We start from the raw sequence: 18,800 nt of genomic DNA, 5'->3' as shown, positions 1-18,800 counted from the left end.
ATCTGCTGTCCACTTCCTGTTGTCAAGCAAAGTCTGTCCCTGGCGGGCTGCAGAAGGTGGGGGGGGGTGTCACTTCACTGTCTGCCAATACAAGTCTATGGAGAGGGGAAGGAGAATGAGGAACAAGCAGAGACAGCAACAGACACACTGCATACAAGTCTATGGAGGGGTGGGCAGGAGGAGGAAGCCGTAGCAGAGGGAGAGACACTGGCTGCTGGTAAGATTTCTGTGTCACCCCAGTGCCGAATTCTCAGCTACACTGCTCAGCACTGCGATAGAGAGATAGAGAGAATTCTCCTCTTCTATGTGTGCTGTGCATAGGAGACAGGATAGCAGTTAGGCTGGATTCACACGAGCACATTGCGTCCGTAATGGACGGAACGTATTTCGCCCGCTAATCCCGGACCGAACACACTGAAGGGGGCCGGGCTCCTAGCATCATAGTTATGTACGACGCTAGGAGTCCCTGCCTCGCTGCAGGACAACTGTCCCGTACTGTAATCATGTTTTCAGTACGGGACATTAGTTCCACGGAGAGGCAGGGACTCCTAGCATCGTACATAACTATGATGCTAGGAGCACGGCTCCCTGCAGTGTGTTCGGTCCGGGATTAGTGGCCGAAATACGTTCCGTCCATTACGGACGTAACATGCTCGTGTGAATCCAGCCTTAGGCTCTGCCGACTAGCTCAACTAAAAATTAGAGATTCAGAATACAAGTCATATAATGGCCAGAAATACGAGTACATGAGGAATATCCACCTGGACACTACATGAAAGAAACCCGCAGGGAATACCACCAACCACAGTAATGCACGTCACCTCTACACGGCTCACAGCAATGTTTACAATGACGGATGTTACTTTACAGCCGTTTTGCTGACTCACATCTATCCAGGATTCTGCACATCTGTTTTACACAATTTTTTTCCAGACCTGACAATTCATTATATGGAATATTAGGCTTTACCATTCAAAACGCATTACACCAGCTGCAATTCACCTCATTCTAATGCATTTAGCTGGAAATGGATTTTGCAATATAACAATGTAAATGATCAACCTCAATGGGGGGGGGGGGGGATAATTACTGCTGCACATACATATCCTAGAAGGTCTTAAAAAATAAAAATCTCTAAAAATAAAAGCATCACACATGTGGTTTTTGGTGCAGTCCTCTAGTGCGCCGCTATCCCCTCTGTTGGTCCGAGCTTCCAGCATTTAGTCAATTCATTACTCTTGTAAAATCAATTGTACATTCATGGCCATTCTGCACAGTAAGGTCATGTTTGATATGGGGGTCATTGCTGCACTTCCAAACAAGCTAAGTATATTTCCACCTTCTCCTTACAAGCTATTTGTACACATTAATGTCCCATCTAGTAAGCAGCTAAAACAAAAGATTAAATCTATGCCAAAACGGTTTTCATTTTTTTGATGAGCTAGCGTCTGCCAACAAGAAATGCAGGAAGCGACCGAGGGGGGAGCTGCATCCTGCCGCAAGACACAGGAGTTCTCAGTGATAGGAACAAAATAAACAAGCCTGAGGAATTAGAGTAAGACCCAGATGTCAGATAGCGAGCAAAGTCCACAAAGTAACATCCTACTATGTCTAATAGAGGGAGACGCAGCAGGACTTCTGAAACCACCAGAAAATAAAAGATGTCCATGATGAAATACAATTCAAATTTACAAATATTACTCTTTTTATAAAACAGCAAAATCCTCCCAAAGCACCAATTAAATCAGAAGTTGGCAGTATATCTCAACCAGGATAATGGATTTATACTTTAAATAATCAATTTAAAAAAAATACATACTATATTCCTAATATTTTTTTATCTTTGACTAAATTGGGCATAAAAATAAATTGCAAAAAGGCACAGTGGAATTCTCCAATAGCAATTGTACAGTAAGGTAAACGCTGCACACGAACGTAAAAACGCCCGTAATCACGGGCCCATAGACTTCTATTGGCCACGGGTACCTCCCCGTATGCTTACGGGAAGGTGCCCGTGCCGTTGAAAAATATATAACATGTCCTATTTCAGGCCGTAATTATGGCACGGGCAGGCCCATAGAAGTCTATGGGGCTCCCGTAATTACGGGTGACTACGTGTGTGCACCCGTAATTACGGGAGCGTTGCTAGGCAACGTCAGTCTATAGTCACTGTCCAGGGTGCTGAAAGAGTTAAACGATCGGCAGTAACTGTTTCAGCACCAGGGACAGTGGCTACCGATCACAATATAGTTAAAGCTGTATAAAAAAAAAAAAACTCCCTGCTTCTTCCTCCAGTCTGGCCTCCCGGGATGACGTTACAGCCCATGTGACCTCTGCAGCCAATCACAGGGCAATCACTGGCTGAAGCGGTCACATGGACTGCCGCGTCATCCAGGGAGGTCGGACTGGATGTCAGGAGAAGGACACGTCACCAAGACAACGGCCGGGTAAGTATGAATTTCTTTTACTTTTATTACGGAAAGGGCTGTCCCTTCTCTCTGTCCTGCACTGATAGAGAGAAGGGGCTGTGATTACTGCAGTGTAATTTTGCAGCGAAAACGTGCCTGTAAATACGGGTGACACCGTAAATACTGCCGTAAATACTGGTGCAATATGTGTGACCAAGGACCCGTAAACGAGCACCGATCGACGACATATCGGGTCGTTAAAGTTCAAAAGACATGAAAATATAATTATTTTGTGTGTTTTCATAACATCGATTGCTTGTAACATTGCTCCTCTTTTCTCCTTTGAGCCTCGGCCAATATTCTCACACCTCCTGAGAATGACCAGCAGATGTCTTTTTACACAAGGAGATAGAACGCTGACAAATTATCATTTTTAGGCCATCTTAAAGGCCATCTTTGAAAGCGATTTGTTTTTTTTTCATAAAAAAGTTCAGTGTGTTTTGTGCAACTTTATAATTCGTTTTTATTTATAAAAATAAATAAATACATAACTTTTGAGATACAGCTGCTTTGTGTTGTGTATACAGGGCAGCTGTATTTTACGTTGACGATTCATAACTTAGATGTGATGTATAACCGGTGGATCCTGCGTGACTTGCTGACACTGAACTAGTCAGTCCCGCGGACTTGACGGGTTCAGGTCTTCGTGCACGATACAGCTGATGTGTATACAGAACAGCTGTATCACCAAAAGTAAAAGTAATTTAATAAAAACAAAATTATAAAGTTGCACAAAACACACAGATTTTTTATTTTTTTTAAAAAGGTAAAAAAATAAATAAATAAAATAAAAAAGCACGCTTTCGAAGGCTTACATAGCCTTTAAAAAAAAATTGTATCAACGACACGTGAGGAATTTCACGCTAGTCGTGCACTCACTGAGCAGGTTTACACTGGCCAATGATTGTGAAATATTACTCAATATTATGTCTTAAATATATCTGCCAAAGCTGACAATTCAGTTCCGTATAGGTGTTAACGCAGCGCTCCCTCTTGCTTGACCTATGTATAAAGGTGATCCACTCCACTGGAAGGATAGAGGCAAGCGCCAACAACAACGGCTGAGACAGCAACATTACCACCTCAGTTTGGAAATCATTAGATCTTGATGCAGTAAAACAAAGGGTTGCAGGAAAAACACAACACTCCAAGTAAGGCCTCATTCACATCTGCGTTGGAGGTTCCATTAGAGGCCTCCGTCACAGATCCAGATCCAGATTTTGTCCAGTAAAATCAAAGGGTTCCATTGGGCACTGAATGTGTTTGTCATACAACAATCCGATGCTTTTGGTATTTTCATTGCTCGACGGAGAAGAGGAATGGAAACGCTGAACACAGATGTGAACGAGGCCTTGTACTGAATGGCCTTGTACAGAGTGTTTCTTTAAATCAGCCTGTGGTTGCTGGCAGGGAAACTGAAGGGAACAGAATTACCCCTAGCAGCACTATTCTATTTTCAGATCGCTCCCGAAGATATTTGGAACGATTCTATTAATATATTAGGGAATTGCTTAATTTATTCAAAGTGGAGCCTCCTCTTGGTCAGTATAATTCCCAGTATAAGGGCTTATCCACACATAATGGAATTGCTGCAGAAATCAGACATGCCGCTGCGGCAAAAAACGCACAATTTCCTGCGGTTTTGACTGCAGAAAATAGTACGTATTTTGCTGCATTTTTCACAATGCTAGGAGATGGTGACAATTCGGTACACTTTCCGCAGCAGGAATCGACATGCTGCAGTCCGAAAAATACGCACCGCAGGTCAATTTCTGGGCTGAATTTTTACGCAGCGTGTGGATGAGATTTGTTAGATCTCACCCACTTTGCTGCTACTGTATTCTGCTGCGTATTTTCCGTCCGCAATGTCCTTGTGAACACAGAGCAGATTTGCCAGCATTTTTATTTATTTTTTTAAACCAAAACTAGGACCGGAACCTGAACAGAAATATATATATTAAATAAAAAGGAAGTTCTTATGGATCTGCTCTCCTGGATCCAATTCTGGTTTAAAAAAAATGCATTCAAAATCTGCACTGTGCACGGGCTGTGCACATGGCCGCGGCCATTAATTTTCAACGAGCCCGGACCACAGAATATGGGCGTAATAAGGATTGCCCGTTCTATCTGCGGTCCGGGCTCCGGGGCCATGAACGGACCGTGAAAACCACAGTCGTGTGCATGGCCCCAAAGGAATGAATGAGGCCGCAATTCTCCTGTGGATTTTCAGGGGAATTGCGGCCACAAAAGCACGTTCGTGTGCATGGGGCCTAAGGCTTTGTTCACACGACAAATTTTACAGGCTGAAAAAGAAGCCTCTGAAATCCAAGTGTTCAGCAGCGTATTTTCATAGCGTTTTGTTTTTTTTCAATTTTTTTACAAGTGTATTTTCGGGATGTTTTTAAGCATCAAAGAGAAAGATTAGCTCGTAAAATGCTTCAAGAAGTGACATCACATTTTTTTTTATGCGTAAAATATATAAAACTCATACAAGCACACACATACCTACAAATCTATAGGTCTGACATATGGGTAAGTCGTGATGCAAACATAGCCATACATGAATACGAACATAGCAAGACCTTCTTTGTTGTCCAGCAATGATATGTATTTACTGTCACGCAGGGAGTAGCGACTGCACATTATATACTCTACAACACATACATCACATACTGAACCCAAGATAGAAGCAGCCTGGCAGAATAAATCGCTGTCCCTGATGCAATCACCAGAATCTGAGTGTTTTCTCATCCCTAGAGGTAATCCTGACTGGCATGAAACCAGGGAAGTGCAGCCCTGACAGACCCCTGAATGCATCCCCCATCTCTAGAACGCTCTCTGCAGTGACAAGCTCTCCCAGGAGCCACGAAAACCTGCATGCAATGAGTCTATTGTGCAAGATGCGGAGTCTCAAACTTTAGCAAATTTCTGACTGACTTATTAGACCACGTTAATATGAAGGAGAGAGCACAAAAGAATTTCTGTTCAGTTATCCTTGCTATTAAAATAAGAGCATAGTAATAAAAACAAACAATATAAACATATAATATCATAGCACAGCCCGCATCACTGCTGCATTATTATATTATTCCCATTCTCCCTCTACAAGAACCATCCTAGCTTTGCTTGTGTCACTATACACAGATATCATGAAGATTGTACCTCACTCCTCTTGTCCGAATTGTAAATGACTTGTCACTACGTAATGTCTGATACATGTTCTCTCTGAATAGTAAAGCGCTGCGGAATATGTTGGCGCGATTATTATTAATGCAGCTGGTAGCGAGTGATTGCATGGACCTGCTTCCATGTGGGGACTCATGTGAAACATTCTTCATAGACTACAAGACTGTTTTCACAGTAGTTTTTATAGTGTCGTTTTGCCACAATTACTAAATTACTGCAAAAAAAAAAAAACTTAACAAATACGCCGCCATCCTGCACACAGACTTTTTTTTTCAGCTTTTGAAAACGCATGTAAAAAATGCTGTAAGCTTCATATGCTTATAAGACATGCGTATTTTAAATGCATTTGTAGTGGAGCTTATTTTGTTATTGTGTCATTTTGCATGTTTCTGAAGTCCTATAGAGAAGGGCCAAAAGAAGCGCCATAACTAGAATACGCTGCGTTTAAAATATAAAAAACACAAACCAAAACACAAACCAAAACACTGGGGGGGGGGGTGTTTATGTACTTTTCTAACCCGTTTTCTTGCGTAGAAAATTTGCAACGGCTTTTGCACACAAAAATAAAATAACATTTTGATGCACTTTTTAATAAAAAGTAAGTGGAGCTAAGAGGAAGGGGCAGTGCCAAACACGACCGGTCACATTTACTATCATTTACACCAGAAACTGGTGTAAATTATACATGAAATCTAGCAAGTTTGTTGTATACATTTCTGAGACTGAAAATCAGTTCCATCTGAATGGGGTTTATTCTGCAAACCTCTTGAACATGAATGGGGCAGATTTTTCTTGCAACAAACCTGCCGTGTGTGACGTTTCCCTTAGCTGCACTGTTTGTAGAGAAGTGAACCAAACGTTTCGGCCATTGCTTAGCAACGGATATAAGGCCCACAGGTGACAACGCTGGATCTCCATAAAGGACTCGTTCACCCACTACAGGTTTTGTTTTGTTTTTTTAGCGGAACCTATATAGAGAAAAAGTATATAGGAAAGATTTAGACTTTCTGGCTCCACCTCCTGTTAGAATACATGAGGATCTGTTTTTGTCACTCATTGATATTCACATTTATTGGAAGGGCTGGTGGTGCATACATGGCCAGCATCAATACCAGGGAAATCCGGGCAGCTGCTAGGGCCTACTTGGGTCTATAGGCAATCTTGTAAACCTGCTCCTGGCGTGTTAAGCCAAGGAGCAGCCGACAAGACGACCAAAGTGCCTCTGACTACCAAGAGCCTACATGCAGTTGTGGAGAGCTTATCCCTCATAGGGAACAATGCAAATCATTGGGGGGGGGGGGGGAATAGCTAGGCCCAGGAAATCCCCAGATCCGCTTACAATAGCAGAGTTAATTAATTTAGTGCAATTTGATTATGTGATGGAGAAGATGGTAGCTGTACGCCTGAATACATATAACAGATTGAGTGCATTGGACTCTATGGTCTGAATATAGATCGTCCAGAACTTCACTCCCCCGGTAACAAGTCCTGGTGTCTTCAGGTGGTCTTATTGAGGTCATATGTTCATCCTTCATCCTCTAATTTGACTTTCTGCATATTTGGACAGTCCCGTATAATTTTTACTGGGGTCTTGGTATAACGTTCTGCTAGATTGTAGGATGTTGCTGTAGCCTCTGCATGGGTGGGCGTACTCCCTGGTACAGGATTTATATGTCTTTAAAAAGGTAACAATTTGGTTCTCTCTAGACTTGTTCGATTACAGCCGAAAAATTTGGTTGTCGGTTTGATATTTCTGTTGTAATTGTAACATAATCCATCCTGTTTGTGCATTAACTTGCTGCCAATGACTGGAAATGTTGTTCTTGGAATGGATTTATGTAGTGTAAATGTGTTTGTTTGTTTTTTTTGTTATATTGATAATGCAATAAAAAAATTGAAAAAAAAAATCTAATTTGGGGGGGGGGGGATAAAATACAATTTTAGCAATATGAAAAAAAGTGTCTGCAGTGCTGCCGATACGGAACCATAATATAATGTATAGAGATTATTGAAAACAATGCCACCTCTGCACCATTACAATACAAAAGGCACGCGACAACAGCACCGAGATACCTTCATACACAGCTAATTCACTGTCTGAGCACGTAAATGTAAGGCATAAGGGCCAAACTACAGCCGCTAACATCACCATGGCAACTGTCAATGTAGGATCCTTAAGAAGGCAGCCATGTTCAAAGCCACAAATTATTTTTACTTACAATTATGAATCACTTTTAAGTACAATAAGTGCTGCAAAAATAGCAAAACATTGAATAGAAGGTTTCCTTTGTGCATCCTGATAATTCACCAAATTCAGATGATGCAGGAGGTTTACCATGTGAATCCAAAAGATAAAGAGCATGCTTCCACCAGGAGCTGCACCAAATGACAAACTCCGCTCTGCTACACCGGTCTATTATTTAACAATTGCCAAAATATCTTCAACATAAATACATTTCAATGCATATAACGGAGAGGACTAACGTACAAACAGATAAAAGCAACTAGGATCTAAACAACATTTGAAAACAGCAAGGAAAATAATAAATCTCATCAGTAGCCTGCCACGAGTTTAGACAGAACGAATCACTGCGGTTTATGGAGGCAGAAAGACAGGAGAGGTCATCCAGTAATTTACTACTACACACAATCTCAAGTTGAGACATTAAATTTGGCAATAGCCTGAAGCTCTGAGGAGGATGGGTGCACACGATGCCAGCTGTACAGAATTTCCTTCCAGCTGTTTGGCCTCTCTCCATACCAGGACGGAGAGGAGAGCTGCTGGCAGAGACTGAATGACGACAGAGAAGACAAAAGGCGACCAGTGTAAAAGGGCCAGACTGACATTTACCAACCACAGCACCTAAACTGCTGATATCCTATCTTACGTATGTGACCGGCATGTTTAACCCCTTCATGACCAGCTGAAGTTGCTTGTTTTTTGCCTCGGCATTTCAGCAGCCGTAACTTTTTGAATTTCTCACTGACGTGGCTGTGTGAGGCCTTGCTTTATGCGAGAGAAGTATTATTTTTCATTGCGGTTTGGGGATACATATTACTGTACAAGCTATATCATTTTGCTTATGTGGCGCAAATATAGTAAAGTCATTTGTGGCATTGTTGTTTTTTTTTTACTTTTTACACTAAATAACATGTTAAATTAATTGTTTAAGTTATGACGGTCACGTGGATACCTGATTTTTATCTGTAATGTATGCGCAATAAAAATTGTATATTACCTAATCGTGTATTTTTGTGGACTTTGTATTTTTAGTTTTTATTCCATCATTCCTTTTTTACTTATGTTTTTTATAGTTATTGTTACAGAATATGTCCCCTATTAGGTCATAACAGACCTGTGGGGACGTCGCTTTTTCTTTTGTTTTTTTTTTAATTGTACAAGTTTTTACTGCAACTGGGGCATCCATAGAAGCCCCAGTTAGGCCTCATTCACCTCTGGGTTAGAGGCTCCCTGAGGGACCTCTATTGCAGATCCGGCAGAGATTACCGGAGACAATAGCAAAGCACACGGCCCTATTGTGTCCAGTAAAATCACGGAGACCCCCGATGAAAAGCCGACTGAACCCATTGAAGTCAATGGGTTCCATTGGCTGCCAGTGGGGTCTGTTGTGCAACGGAACCGTTGTTTCCGTTATTCCCTTGTTCTTCTCCCCTGACGGAGCAGAATGGAATGTCGCAACACAGGTGTGAACATAGCCTTACAGAGAAAAAGAACCCTGTTGTGACATTAGTCACTGGCAGAGATGATCTGGGTCTGCTAAGATGCACCAGCTCTGCCATGCCGGAGGGAACACGCTGATCACATGATCGCCGGGTCAAATAGAGGCAGCGGCCTCACCGCTGCCTAGATTTACACCATAGGGTTCTTTGAGGATTGCTAAATTAGACAAAACAACAAGGAGCAATTATAAACAGCTTCTATCCTCTCCTCTTCCTCCACTGTGTCTGACAGCCGGGCATCCGACCTGCTCGGTGTGTCTCCCAAGGAACCAATCCCTGACGCATTTTGTAGAGTCTATGTGGGTTGTCACTTAATTTACAAAACTATTGAATTGAAAAGTAAATCTGCTACGCTACATGATTTAATATGGTTCCTAAGTACCATTACAGGAGTACAACAATAGGGTTTAATGGGGTTGTATATTATTAGAAAAACATGGCAGCCTTATTCCAGAAACAGCGCCACTCTTGTCCATGGGTTGTATCTGGTATTGCAGCTCGGCTCATTCAGGGATGACAGACACAGCCTATAGACAAACGTGGCGTTATTTCTCAAAGAAATGTGTTAATCTAATCTCACACAAACCCTTTATGGTTTCATTATTTTTATTACTACATCAAACGTAGCACGTATACATGGATGAAACATCCACATACCACCATCATATACATTATGAACAGCAACAACTGACGGAGAGACAAAACCCCGTTTCTCTTTCCTCATTAGTACCCAAGCTCGTACAGCCACGTCCCGCTCTTTCAGCAGGGAAGGAGTTAAACCCTTTAAGTCCCCATATAGAAATGTTTCCTAGGGATTCCTTGCTCTTTAGTAAGCCTCTGTATCCCGGAGAACACAGTACTACACAATGTGAAGGAAGTCTGCTGACCTCAATGAACCTTAGCAAGTGCTGGGGGAAGGGAAAGAGGTCTTGGCCGTATGATATGTTGACTTGTCCCAGCCTGACAGTCAAGCGAATGTTACACTTCAGACTGAGTCAATAATTTTTTTTTAAAAAGATGGAAAACAACCCTATATACGATGTTGTGTAGTAAGCAGTGGTGGTTCCCCACTGAACATTCCTACACCCCTTATAATAACAGTCCCAAGCAGCTACAGGGGAGCGCACGGCTGTGGAGCTGACACTTTTTTTCATTTCCATTCCGACCCTTCCAACAAGCTTTTCCAGTGCCATAAGACCCCCCTTGAGAGATGTAGATGTAAAGCACTGGACAAGCAGAAACTACAGTAAATCACATGAAAATGGATGGGGGAGGGTTGGAAAGAGCACAAGCAGGAGGGAAATGACTGGAGAGGCACATCTGTAGCTATGTATCCAGATCCTCAGATTGTTTCTATTAGGCTGGGGGGTGGGGGTAATATATCACAACCAGGGCTACTCAGGGGCCTTCTGGAATTGAATAGGAGGCTGCTTTATGATCAAACTTACTGACACTTAACCCCGTCATTCTCGCTACAGAGCCAATGCAGGCATCATGGAGGAAATCTCCTATACTATTACACAAAAGGAAAGAGGGGGGGGGGGGGGCGATGGGAAGCGAAAATCTCTGTTATGTCTGGTACACAACAAACAGTAAGGACGGTCAGGGACCAGTGTCATCTGCTAGATTCCGAGGGATTTGCTTCCATTAAAAACAAATAAAAGAGTGCCACCTAAAACATAAATACAACCCTCAGAACGCCAATCATTCAACCAAATATTCATATAACACCCCAACGACGGCCCACCATTAATCCTCCATAGGTCCAACTGGTTAGACCCCCCCATAGATTCCACCAGAACCCCTTAATGACTATGGGCATCCTACTGTCAAACCTTTCTCCAGCCCGTATATTCTGCCAGCATGCCAGAGCTCACAAGCATTTCACCAGCCAGAATGCCAACTATCAAGCCCCCCAATATAGAATCCCAAACATTCCATGAAAATGTCAGTTAGCCCATCTAACGTTCCACCAGCATCCCAGAGCCCCCATACACCGGAACCCCCCCATTCTCCAGCACCCCCAACATACACTGCCATGAAGTCTTGCAACACCCCAAAAAGAGATCTGCAAAGTCATCCAGATTTCCCACGCATCCATCCATCCCGCTGCTCAATATTAGTTTCTACAATCTCCTCTACATAAAGTCATAACGCACCCAGCTCCGATACAGAAAGTCTGACACGTTTTACAAGACAGAAAAAAAAACAAAGACAGGTTTAAAAGGACAAAAACACCACACGAGCGACCACAACCGAGGCAAATCCCCAAGATGTGAACCGAGAATATATAAAAAATAAACAAGCCCCTGGTATATGATATAATAAACAAACAAGCCCCTGGTATATGATATAAAAAAATAAATAAACAAGCCCCTGGTATATGATATAAAAAATAAATAAACAAGCCCCTGGTATATGATATAAAGAATAAAGAAGCCCCTGGTCTAAGATATAAAGAAGCCCCTGGTCTAAGATATAAAGAAGCCCCTGGTATAAGATATAAAGAAGCCCCTGGTATAAGATATAAAGAAGCCCCTGGTATAAGAGGAGTCTCCACGCCTGACAGAGCGTGCAGGAATCCAGACACAAACACAAGGGAAACAAATGTCTTGTAGTAAAGGAAGAACTTACAAGAAGGAGCAGCGCACATCTGCAGGAATAACTTTCTATAGACTATATACAGAGCGTAGCGAGCCAAAGACCCCCCACAACACAGGGAGCCCCCCAACAAGTAATCAGTATATACCCCCATAGTTACTGGACCACTATAGTAGCAAGTCATGGAGCTGGAAGAGCAGAAGCAGCATGGAATAAGGCTGTGCATGGAGGGGCAATACTGTCAGCTCCGGGGGAGCAGACCATACACAGACTTCCTCAACATAACCAGGAAAAAACAAAATCAAAGCCCTTTCACTCCCCATAAAGGGGTCATCTCCACCATTGAGGTGCCACTACCGCAGACATACAGGTGACCGGCAGATTGTCGCTATAGTGGGGTGAACGTAGCCTTATTAAAGGGACAGACACGACTATAACGTAGATACGAGGACTGCATGCTTTTCACATAACTAATGTCAGAGACAGTTATAAGTGTGGAGACCAGATCATCCAAGAAATTCAACCAACTGCCCAAGAAGAAACGTGTAATTGCCCCCTGGGCAGAATGGGCCACTGTTGCGCTGGGAAGGGGCTGTTTTGGTTGCTCTGGACCGTAGACAAGCAGAACTTGATGCACGTGTCAATATTATCGTACATAACTATGTGGCCCCCAGAGGTCATGCAGGGGCCCCCGGTAGTAAGGACAAGCAGCAGGTATCCAGGGAGCTCCTGCCCCAGAAGTGGCCGCACAGCCCGGGACAGAGCCCCATCTCCTGCCGCCACACACAGCTCCTCTTACCGCTAGTTCGGGATTGCTGTTGTCCCGATGAGTCACGGCTCTTATGACTCCGGATCTCCAACCCCATCGGCCGATCTGCCCAATCTCCCCGAGCTCCGGCGGTTCCTCTGCTCCTCGGACCACACACACGAATCGCTTCCCAACCAGCTCCGGCCGCGCTCCCAGCGCCATGGCCTCCAGTCCCGGGAAGAATAGACAAGAGGATCCAGTGAGACCTCTTTCCTATAAGCGGCGGCCGCGCATACTGACACTGCGCCCCGGCTCGGTGGAGACAGGACTGTAGCTGCTCAAGTGAACTCTTTGCCGGCTCCAGCCTCCGCTGCCGTGTCCCCCTCACAGCCCGAGGCAGCCTGACACTGAGCGCCGGCTGCTCTCACACACACACACTCGTACCGCTCCGCCCGTGTCAGATGCTGAGACTCACGGCGCAGACTGTGTCCTTCCGCCAGACTTCACTATGGCTTTCAAAAGAGTACCCCGAAATTCTCCCCGGTCACCTGACCCATGTGCCCCGCAGAATCACGTCTGTGTCACGTCAGCTCGTACCCAATCATAGGCTGTATTATTACACCGGCCAATGGCTGAGGGAGTGCGGGAAACAGATGTGGGAAATATTAATTACTTTCCCTTGAAAGACCTCAGTTACCCTGAGTGAGGTGAAGGCAACACGATGATAAAGGTTCAGCCTGGCAGGAGCTCTGCTTGTTTTCATGACTGCTGGAGGGCAGTGAGACTGGCAGCGAATTGTAAATAAAGTGCATAAATTCAAGAGCCTGCAGCGTAGAAGTTATTTATACCCGCTCTGTGTGCACATACTGCAAGGGGGACTTTTTTTTCTTTATTATTATTATTATTTATATCGTTATTTCTTTTTAATCGCCCCTACATGCTGTTTTCACGGTCCCCAAATCAGGACTAGTGGGAGTGGCTATCACTATTGTACCCGAGCACTCTCCCCATATGTAGCATTTGTGGTTTGTCCGCCTCCTGTTGTTTAGTAAGTATGGCCTGGTTTTGTGTTTTTTTGTACATTAGTATGTCCTATATTTTGGGGAATTGCAATCAAGTCTCAAAGCGCCAAATTCAACCTTCGACCTCTGTGCAGTATTGGGGAGTGACGACCCCCTCAATGGCACATATACACCCGCAATGTCATTAAAAGAAACGGAAACAGATCCGTGTAAGGATAGTGCTACATAATGGCTTACAGTGGGGTACACAATGACTTACAAGTGGAATGCACAATGGCTTATAATTGGGTACACATCGACTTACGGGTGGGATACACAATGGCTTACAAGTGGGATACACAATGTCCTACAGTGGGGTACACAATGACTTATAAGTGGGGTACACAATGGCTTACATGTTGGGTACATAATGACACAGTGGGGCACACAATGACTTGTAAGGGGTACACAATGACTTACAAGTGGGGTACACAATGACTTACAGTGGGGTACACCACGACTTGTAAGGGGTACACAATGGCTTACAAGTGGAATGCACAATGGCTTACAAATGGGGTACAAAATAACTTACAGTGGGGTACACAATGACTTACAAGTGGGGTAGACAATGGCTTACAAGTGGGGTACACAATGACTTACAATGGGGTACACAATGACTTACAAGTGGGGTACACAATGACTTACAAGTGAATACACCACGACTTGTAAGGGGTACACAATGGCTTACAAGTGGAATGCACAATGGCTTACAAATGGGTTACAAAATAACTTACAGAGGGGTACACAATGACTATTGAGTGGGGTACACAATGGCTTACATGTGGGGTACAGAATTACTTATAGTGGGGTACACAATGGCTTAGAAGTGGGGTGCACAATTACATACAAGTGGGATACACAATGGCTTACAAGTGGTGTACAGAATGACTTACAGTGGGGTACACAATGACTAAGTGAGGTACACAATGACTTACAAGTGGGATACACAATGGCTTGCAAGTGGGGTACAGAATGACTTACAGTGGGGTGCACAACGACTTACAAGTGGGGTACACAATGACTTACAAGTGGGGTACACAATGACTTACAAGTAGGGTACACACTGACTTAAAAGTGGGGTACACAATGGCTTACAAGTAGGGTATACATTGACTTACGGGTGGGATACCCAATGGCTTACAAGTGGGATACACAATGTCCTACAGTGGGGTACACAATGACTTATAAGTGGGGTACACAATGGCTTACATGTGGGGTACATACTGACAGTGGGGTACATAATGACTTACAAGTAGGGTACACAATGGCTTACATGTGAATGCACAATGACATACAGAGGGGTACACAATGACTATTAAGTGGGGTACACAATGGCTTACAAGTGGGGTACAGAATGACTTACAGTGGTGTACACCATTACTTACAGTGGGGTACACAATGACCTCTAATGGGTACACAATGGCTTAGAAGTGGGGTGCACAATTACTTATAAGTGGGATACACAATGGCTTACAAGTGGGGTACAGAATGACTTACAAGTGGGATACACAATGGCTTACAAGTGGGGTACAGAATGACATACAGTGGGGTGCACAATGACTTACAAGTGGGGTACACAATGATTTACAAGTGGGATACACAATGACTTACAAGTGGGATACACAATGACTTACAAGTAGGATACACAATGACTTACAAGTGGGGTACACAATGGCTTACAAGTAGGGTACACAATGACTTACAAGTGGGGTACACGATGGCTTACAATTGGGTACACATCGACTTACGGGTGGGATACCCAATGGCTTACAAGTGGGATACACAATGTCCTACAGTGGGGTACACAATGACTTATAAGTGGGGTACACAATGGCTTACATGTGGGGTACATAATGACACAGTGGGGTACACAATGACATACAGTGGGGTACACCACGACTTGTAAGGGGTACACAATGGCTTACAAGTAGAATGCACAATGGCTTACAAATGGGGTACAAAATAACTTACAGTGGGGTACACATTGACTTACAAGTGGGGTAGACAATGGCTTACAAGTGGGTTACAGAATGTCTTACAGTGGGGTACACAATGACTACTAAGTGGGGTACACAATGGCTTACAAGTGGGGTACAGAATGACTTACAGTGGGGTACACAATGACTTACAAGTGGGGTAGACAATGGCTTACAAGTGAATACTCAATGACATACAGAGGGGTACACAATGACTACTAAGTGGGGTACACGATGGCTTACAAGTGGGGTACAGAAACAGTGGGGTACACAATGACTTACAAGTGGGGTACACAATGACTTACAGTGGGTACACAATGACCTCTAAGGGGTACACAATGGCTTAGAAGTGGAGTGCACAATCACTTACAAGTGGGATACACAATTGCTTACAAGTGGGGTACAGAATGACTTACAGTGGGGTGCACAATGACTTACAAGAGAGGTACACTATGATTTACAAGTGGGATAAACAATGACTTACAAGTTGGGTACACAATGGCTTACAAACGGGGAACACAATGGCTTACAAGTGGGGTACAAAATGGCTTACTAATGTGGTAGACAATGACTTACAAGTGGGGTACACAATGACTAATAAGTGGAGTACACGATGGCTTTTAAGTGGAGTACACATTGGGCCTTGTCGAGGGTCTAAATTGATTTATGGGTCTGGTCAGGGGTTTGACTTAATCTTGGCATCTGGTCCGGTGTCTACGCAGGTGACTTAGGTGCCGCGTGTGAGGAGGAGGTGCAGACCTCATCCAGGCGTGCCGTGGCGGTGAAAGATCTTAGAGCCTGCAGGAGCCAGAAGCAGCAGCCAACATTGCAACTTTGTGAGATTATGTGCTGTGTAAAAGCAGCAGCTTCAGTTCAATGATTTTTTTTATGTTTCCCTTTGCATAACTGCTGTTTCCCCCTTTGCTTGACAGCCATGAGTAGGTCATTGAATGTAGCAGTGGCCAAGCATGCGCACTGCTGCTCCATTCAAAATTTATGAGAATGAAGGAAACAGCTGAGTACAGCGCTCATCCGTTCCTGTCAGTCCCATAGACATTAAATGAGTGACCGCCGCTTCATTCAAGCTCATCCTCACTGCGGGGGGCAGTGAGGTGGAATAAGGGTTCGGGATCCCCTTTGTTGCATCGTGGGGTTCCCAGTGTTGGGGGCCCCAGCGATCAGACAATTATCGCCTCTCCTGTGGATAGGTGATAATCATAAATTCTGGGAATACCCCTTGAATACATCTCACAGCACAGCAATAAATAACAATCATAGAAATAATGATCATGTCCTTCATACAAAAATACAGTGGTGCTAACCAATGTAAATTTGTTCCATCACTTGGAATAAGTATAGAACTTAATCAGCTGTCAGCCCAAAAAATAACACGTGTAGTAATGTACAATATTTGCAACACTGGTACTGAAATATTTTAATGTTGGTCAGATCATTGCCTAACAGCTTGGCTTCACTTAGTGCTCATTCAGACTTGCGTGTAACTCGTCCCTATGGCGGCAGTTAAAACAACGGCCGTCAAACGGGCACATGTATTTCAATGGGGTCGTTCACACAGCCGTTGTTTTAATGGAGTGTGTGAAGGGTCAGTGGCAAAATAGAACGTGCCCTATTTTCCTGCATTCCACAATAGACTCTAGTCTATGGGGGATCCGTGATAATGCGTCCCACACAAGTGCACCTTGGACGTGAAAAACTGCAGTTTTTCACTTCCGAGGTTGCCCACGCTCGTGTGAATGTAGCCTTAGTGCACTATACACTGGTAATAGAAAATCCGCAGAAGTTAGTTTTAGACATGTCTGGTAACACTAGTCAGTTCAGAGATATGGCCCACTGTTGTTTTGGCTCCCTATATGCTAATTTGCTTTAGTCAGTCAACTGGGTGGAGCTAGCTTCCATGCCTTTGAGGCTAACCAATCAGTGCGACGCAGCTTGAGGGTAGTTCACGCCCTGTTGGCTAACTACAGCAAATTAGCATATAGGGAGCCAACACAACAGCGGGCCACATCATTGAACGGGAGCGTCCAGGGAAAAAACAGTGCTGAAATCAGAGAGATAGCGCTATTCAGGTCAGTAAACCAATTCAACTTCTATGACCTTGTGACAGGTCCTCTTTAAGGAGAATGTATAGGCAGACACAACCTCTTCCGGCAATACGAATATGATATGATTGCAGCGGGGTTAGGGAAGCCAGACACACTGTGATAAGCTGATCACCAAGCGGGCTTCCGTTCAAAAAGGGTTGACTTGATGAAACAACCCCTTTAATTGGGGGGGGGGGGGCTGGGCAGGCCTGGACTTTGCTTATGCCAGAGTTTGTCTTTAATATAAAGCATAGATTCTACCAATATAAGTCAATTATCTTTGTTTTGGAATAACCTCAAGATCCAAATGAGAAAATTGTGTTTGGCCGTATCTCCCGAATTGTTCCTGGTTAATATCGTTCATCACTGCATTTGCTAAATGTTAAAACATTAGACAAGAATGATTCTAGAACACGGTGAAACAACTCAATGTTCTGCCATTGGTGAGTCCTTAGATGACGCGTATACATTAGTCAGCTGCAACGAGACACAGCTGCATCTTTATAATGAATATTGGAGTTCTTACATCAGGTTCAGATAACACTAGAGATATTATGAAACCAGGACAACAATTCTTCTGTTAAAATCTAAGTATATCAAAGCTATAGTGTGGTATTGATGTTTGCAGCCTGGAAAAATACCCAGATGTTCCAGATCAAATGGTTCTTCAGTGACAAACCAAACATTTCTAAACAACGTAAGAGGATTCACAAATGATGCCAGGCCCACACAGAAACTAAATTAATCTCAGTCCATTCAATTTCCACACTGTTTTCTCATGAAGGGATTACATAATTCTCTAAGATGGTCACAAATGATGATGACAACTATTATTATTTATAGTATTAAACTTTTTCCAAAAATAGTTTGCTACGCATAACAGGAGATGTTTGATTCAATATTGAACCATCCTTCTA

General features: G+C 43.5%; 1 protein-coding gene across 3 annotated transcripts in view; it reads right to left on the bottom strand.

Annotated features, from left to right (window-relative positions):
• Nucleotides 1–13,202, bottom strand: part of JMJD1C (jumonji domain containing 1C) — a 250,851-nt gene extending 237,649 nt beyond the window's left edge. Inside the window, exon 1 of one of the 3 annotated variants that reach the window (XM_075841133.1) lies at nt 12,796–13,202. In XM_075841133.1, the coding sequence (XP_075697248.1) occupies nt 12,796–12,966 (171 nt within the window). In that variant the 5' untranslated portion in view covers nt 12,967–13,202. The remainder of the gene's footprint in view (nt 1–12,795) is intronic. The other 2 variants (XM_075841132.1, XM_075841135.1) reach the window with 2 other exon arrangements.
• Between the last annotated feature and the right edge of the window lie 5,598 nt (nt 13,203–18,800).

The sequence above is a fragment of the Rhinoderma darwinii genome, chromosome 11 (genome assembly GCF_050947455.1).
Source record: "Rhinoderma darwinii isolate aRhiDar2 chromosome 11, aRhiDar2.hap1, whole genome shotgun sequence".
In the NCBI taxonomy this organism is placed as follows: domain Eukaryota; kingdom Metazoa; phylum Chordata; class Amphibia; order Anura; family Rhinodermatidae; genus Rhinoderma; species Rhinoderma darwinii.
This window is presented reverse-complemented; position numbering and strand designations above follow the sequence as displayed.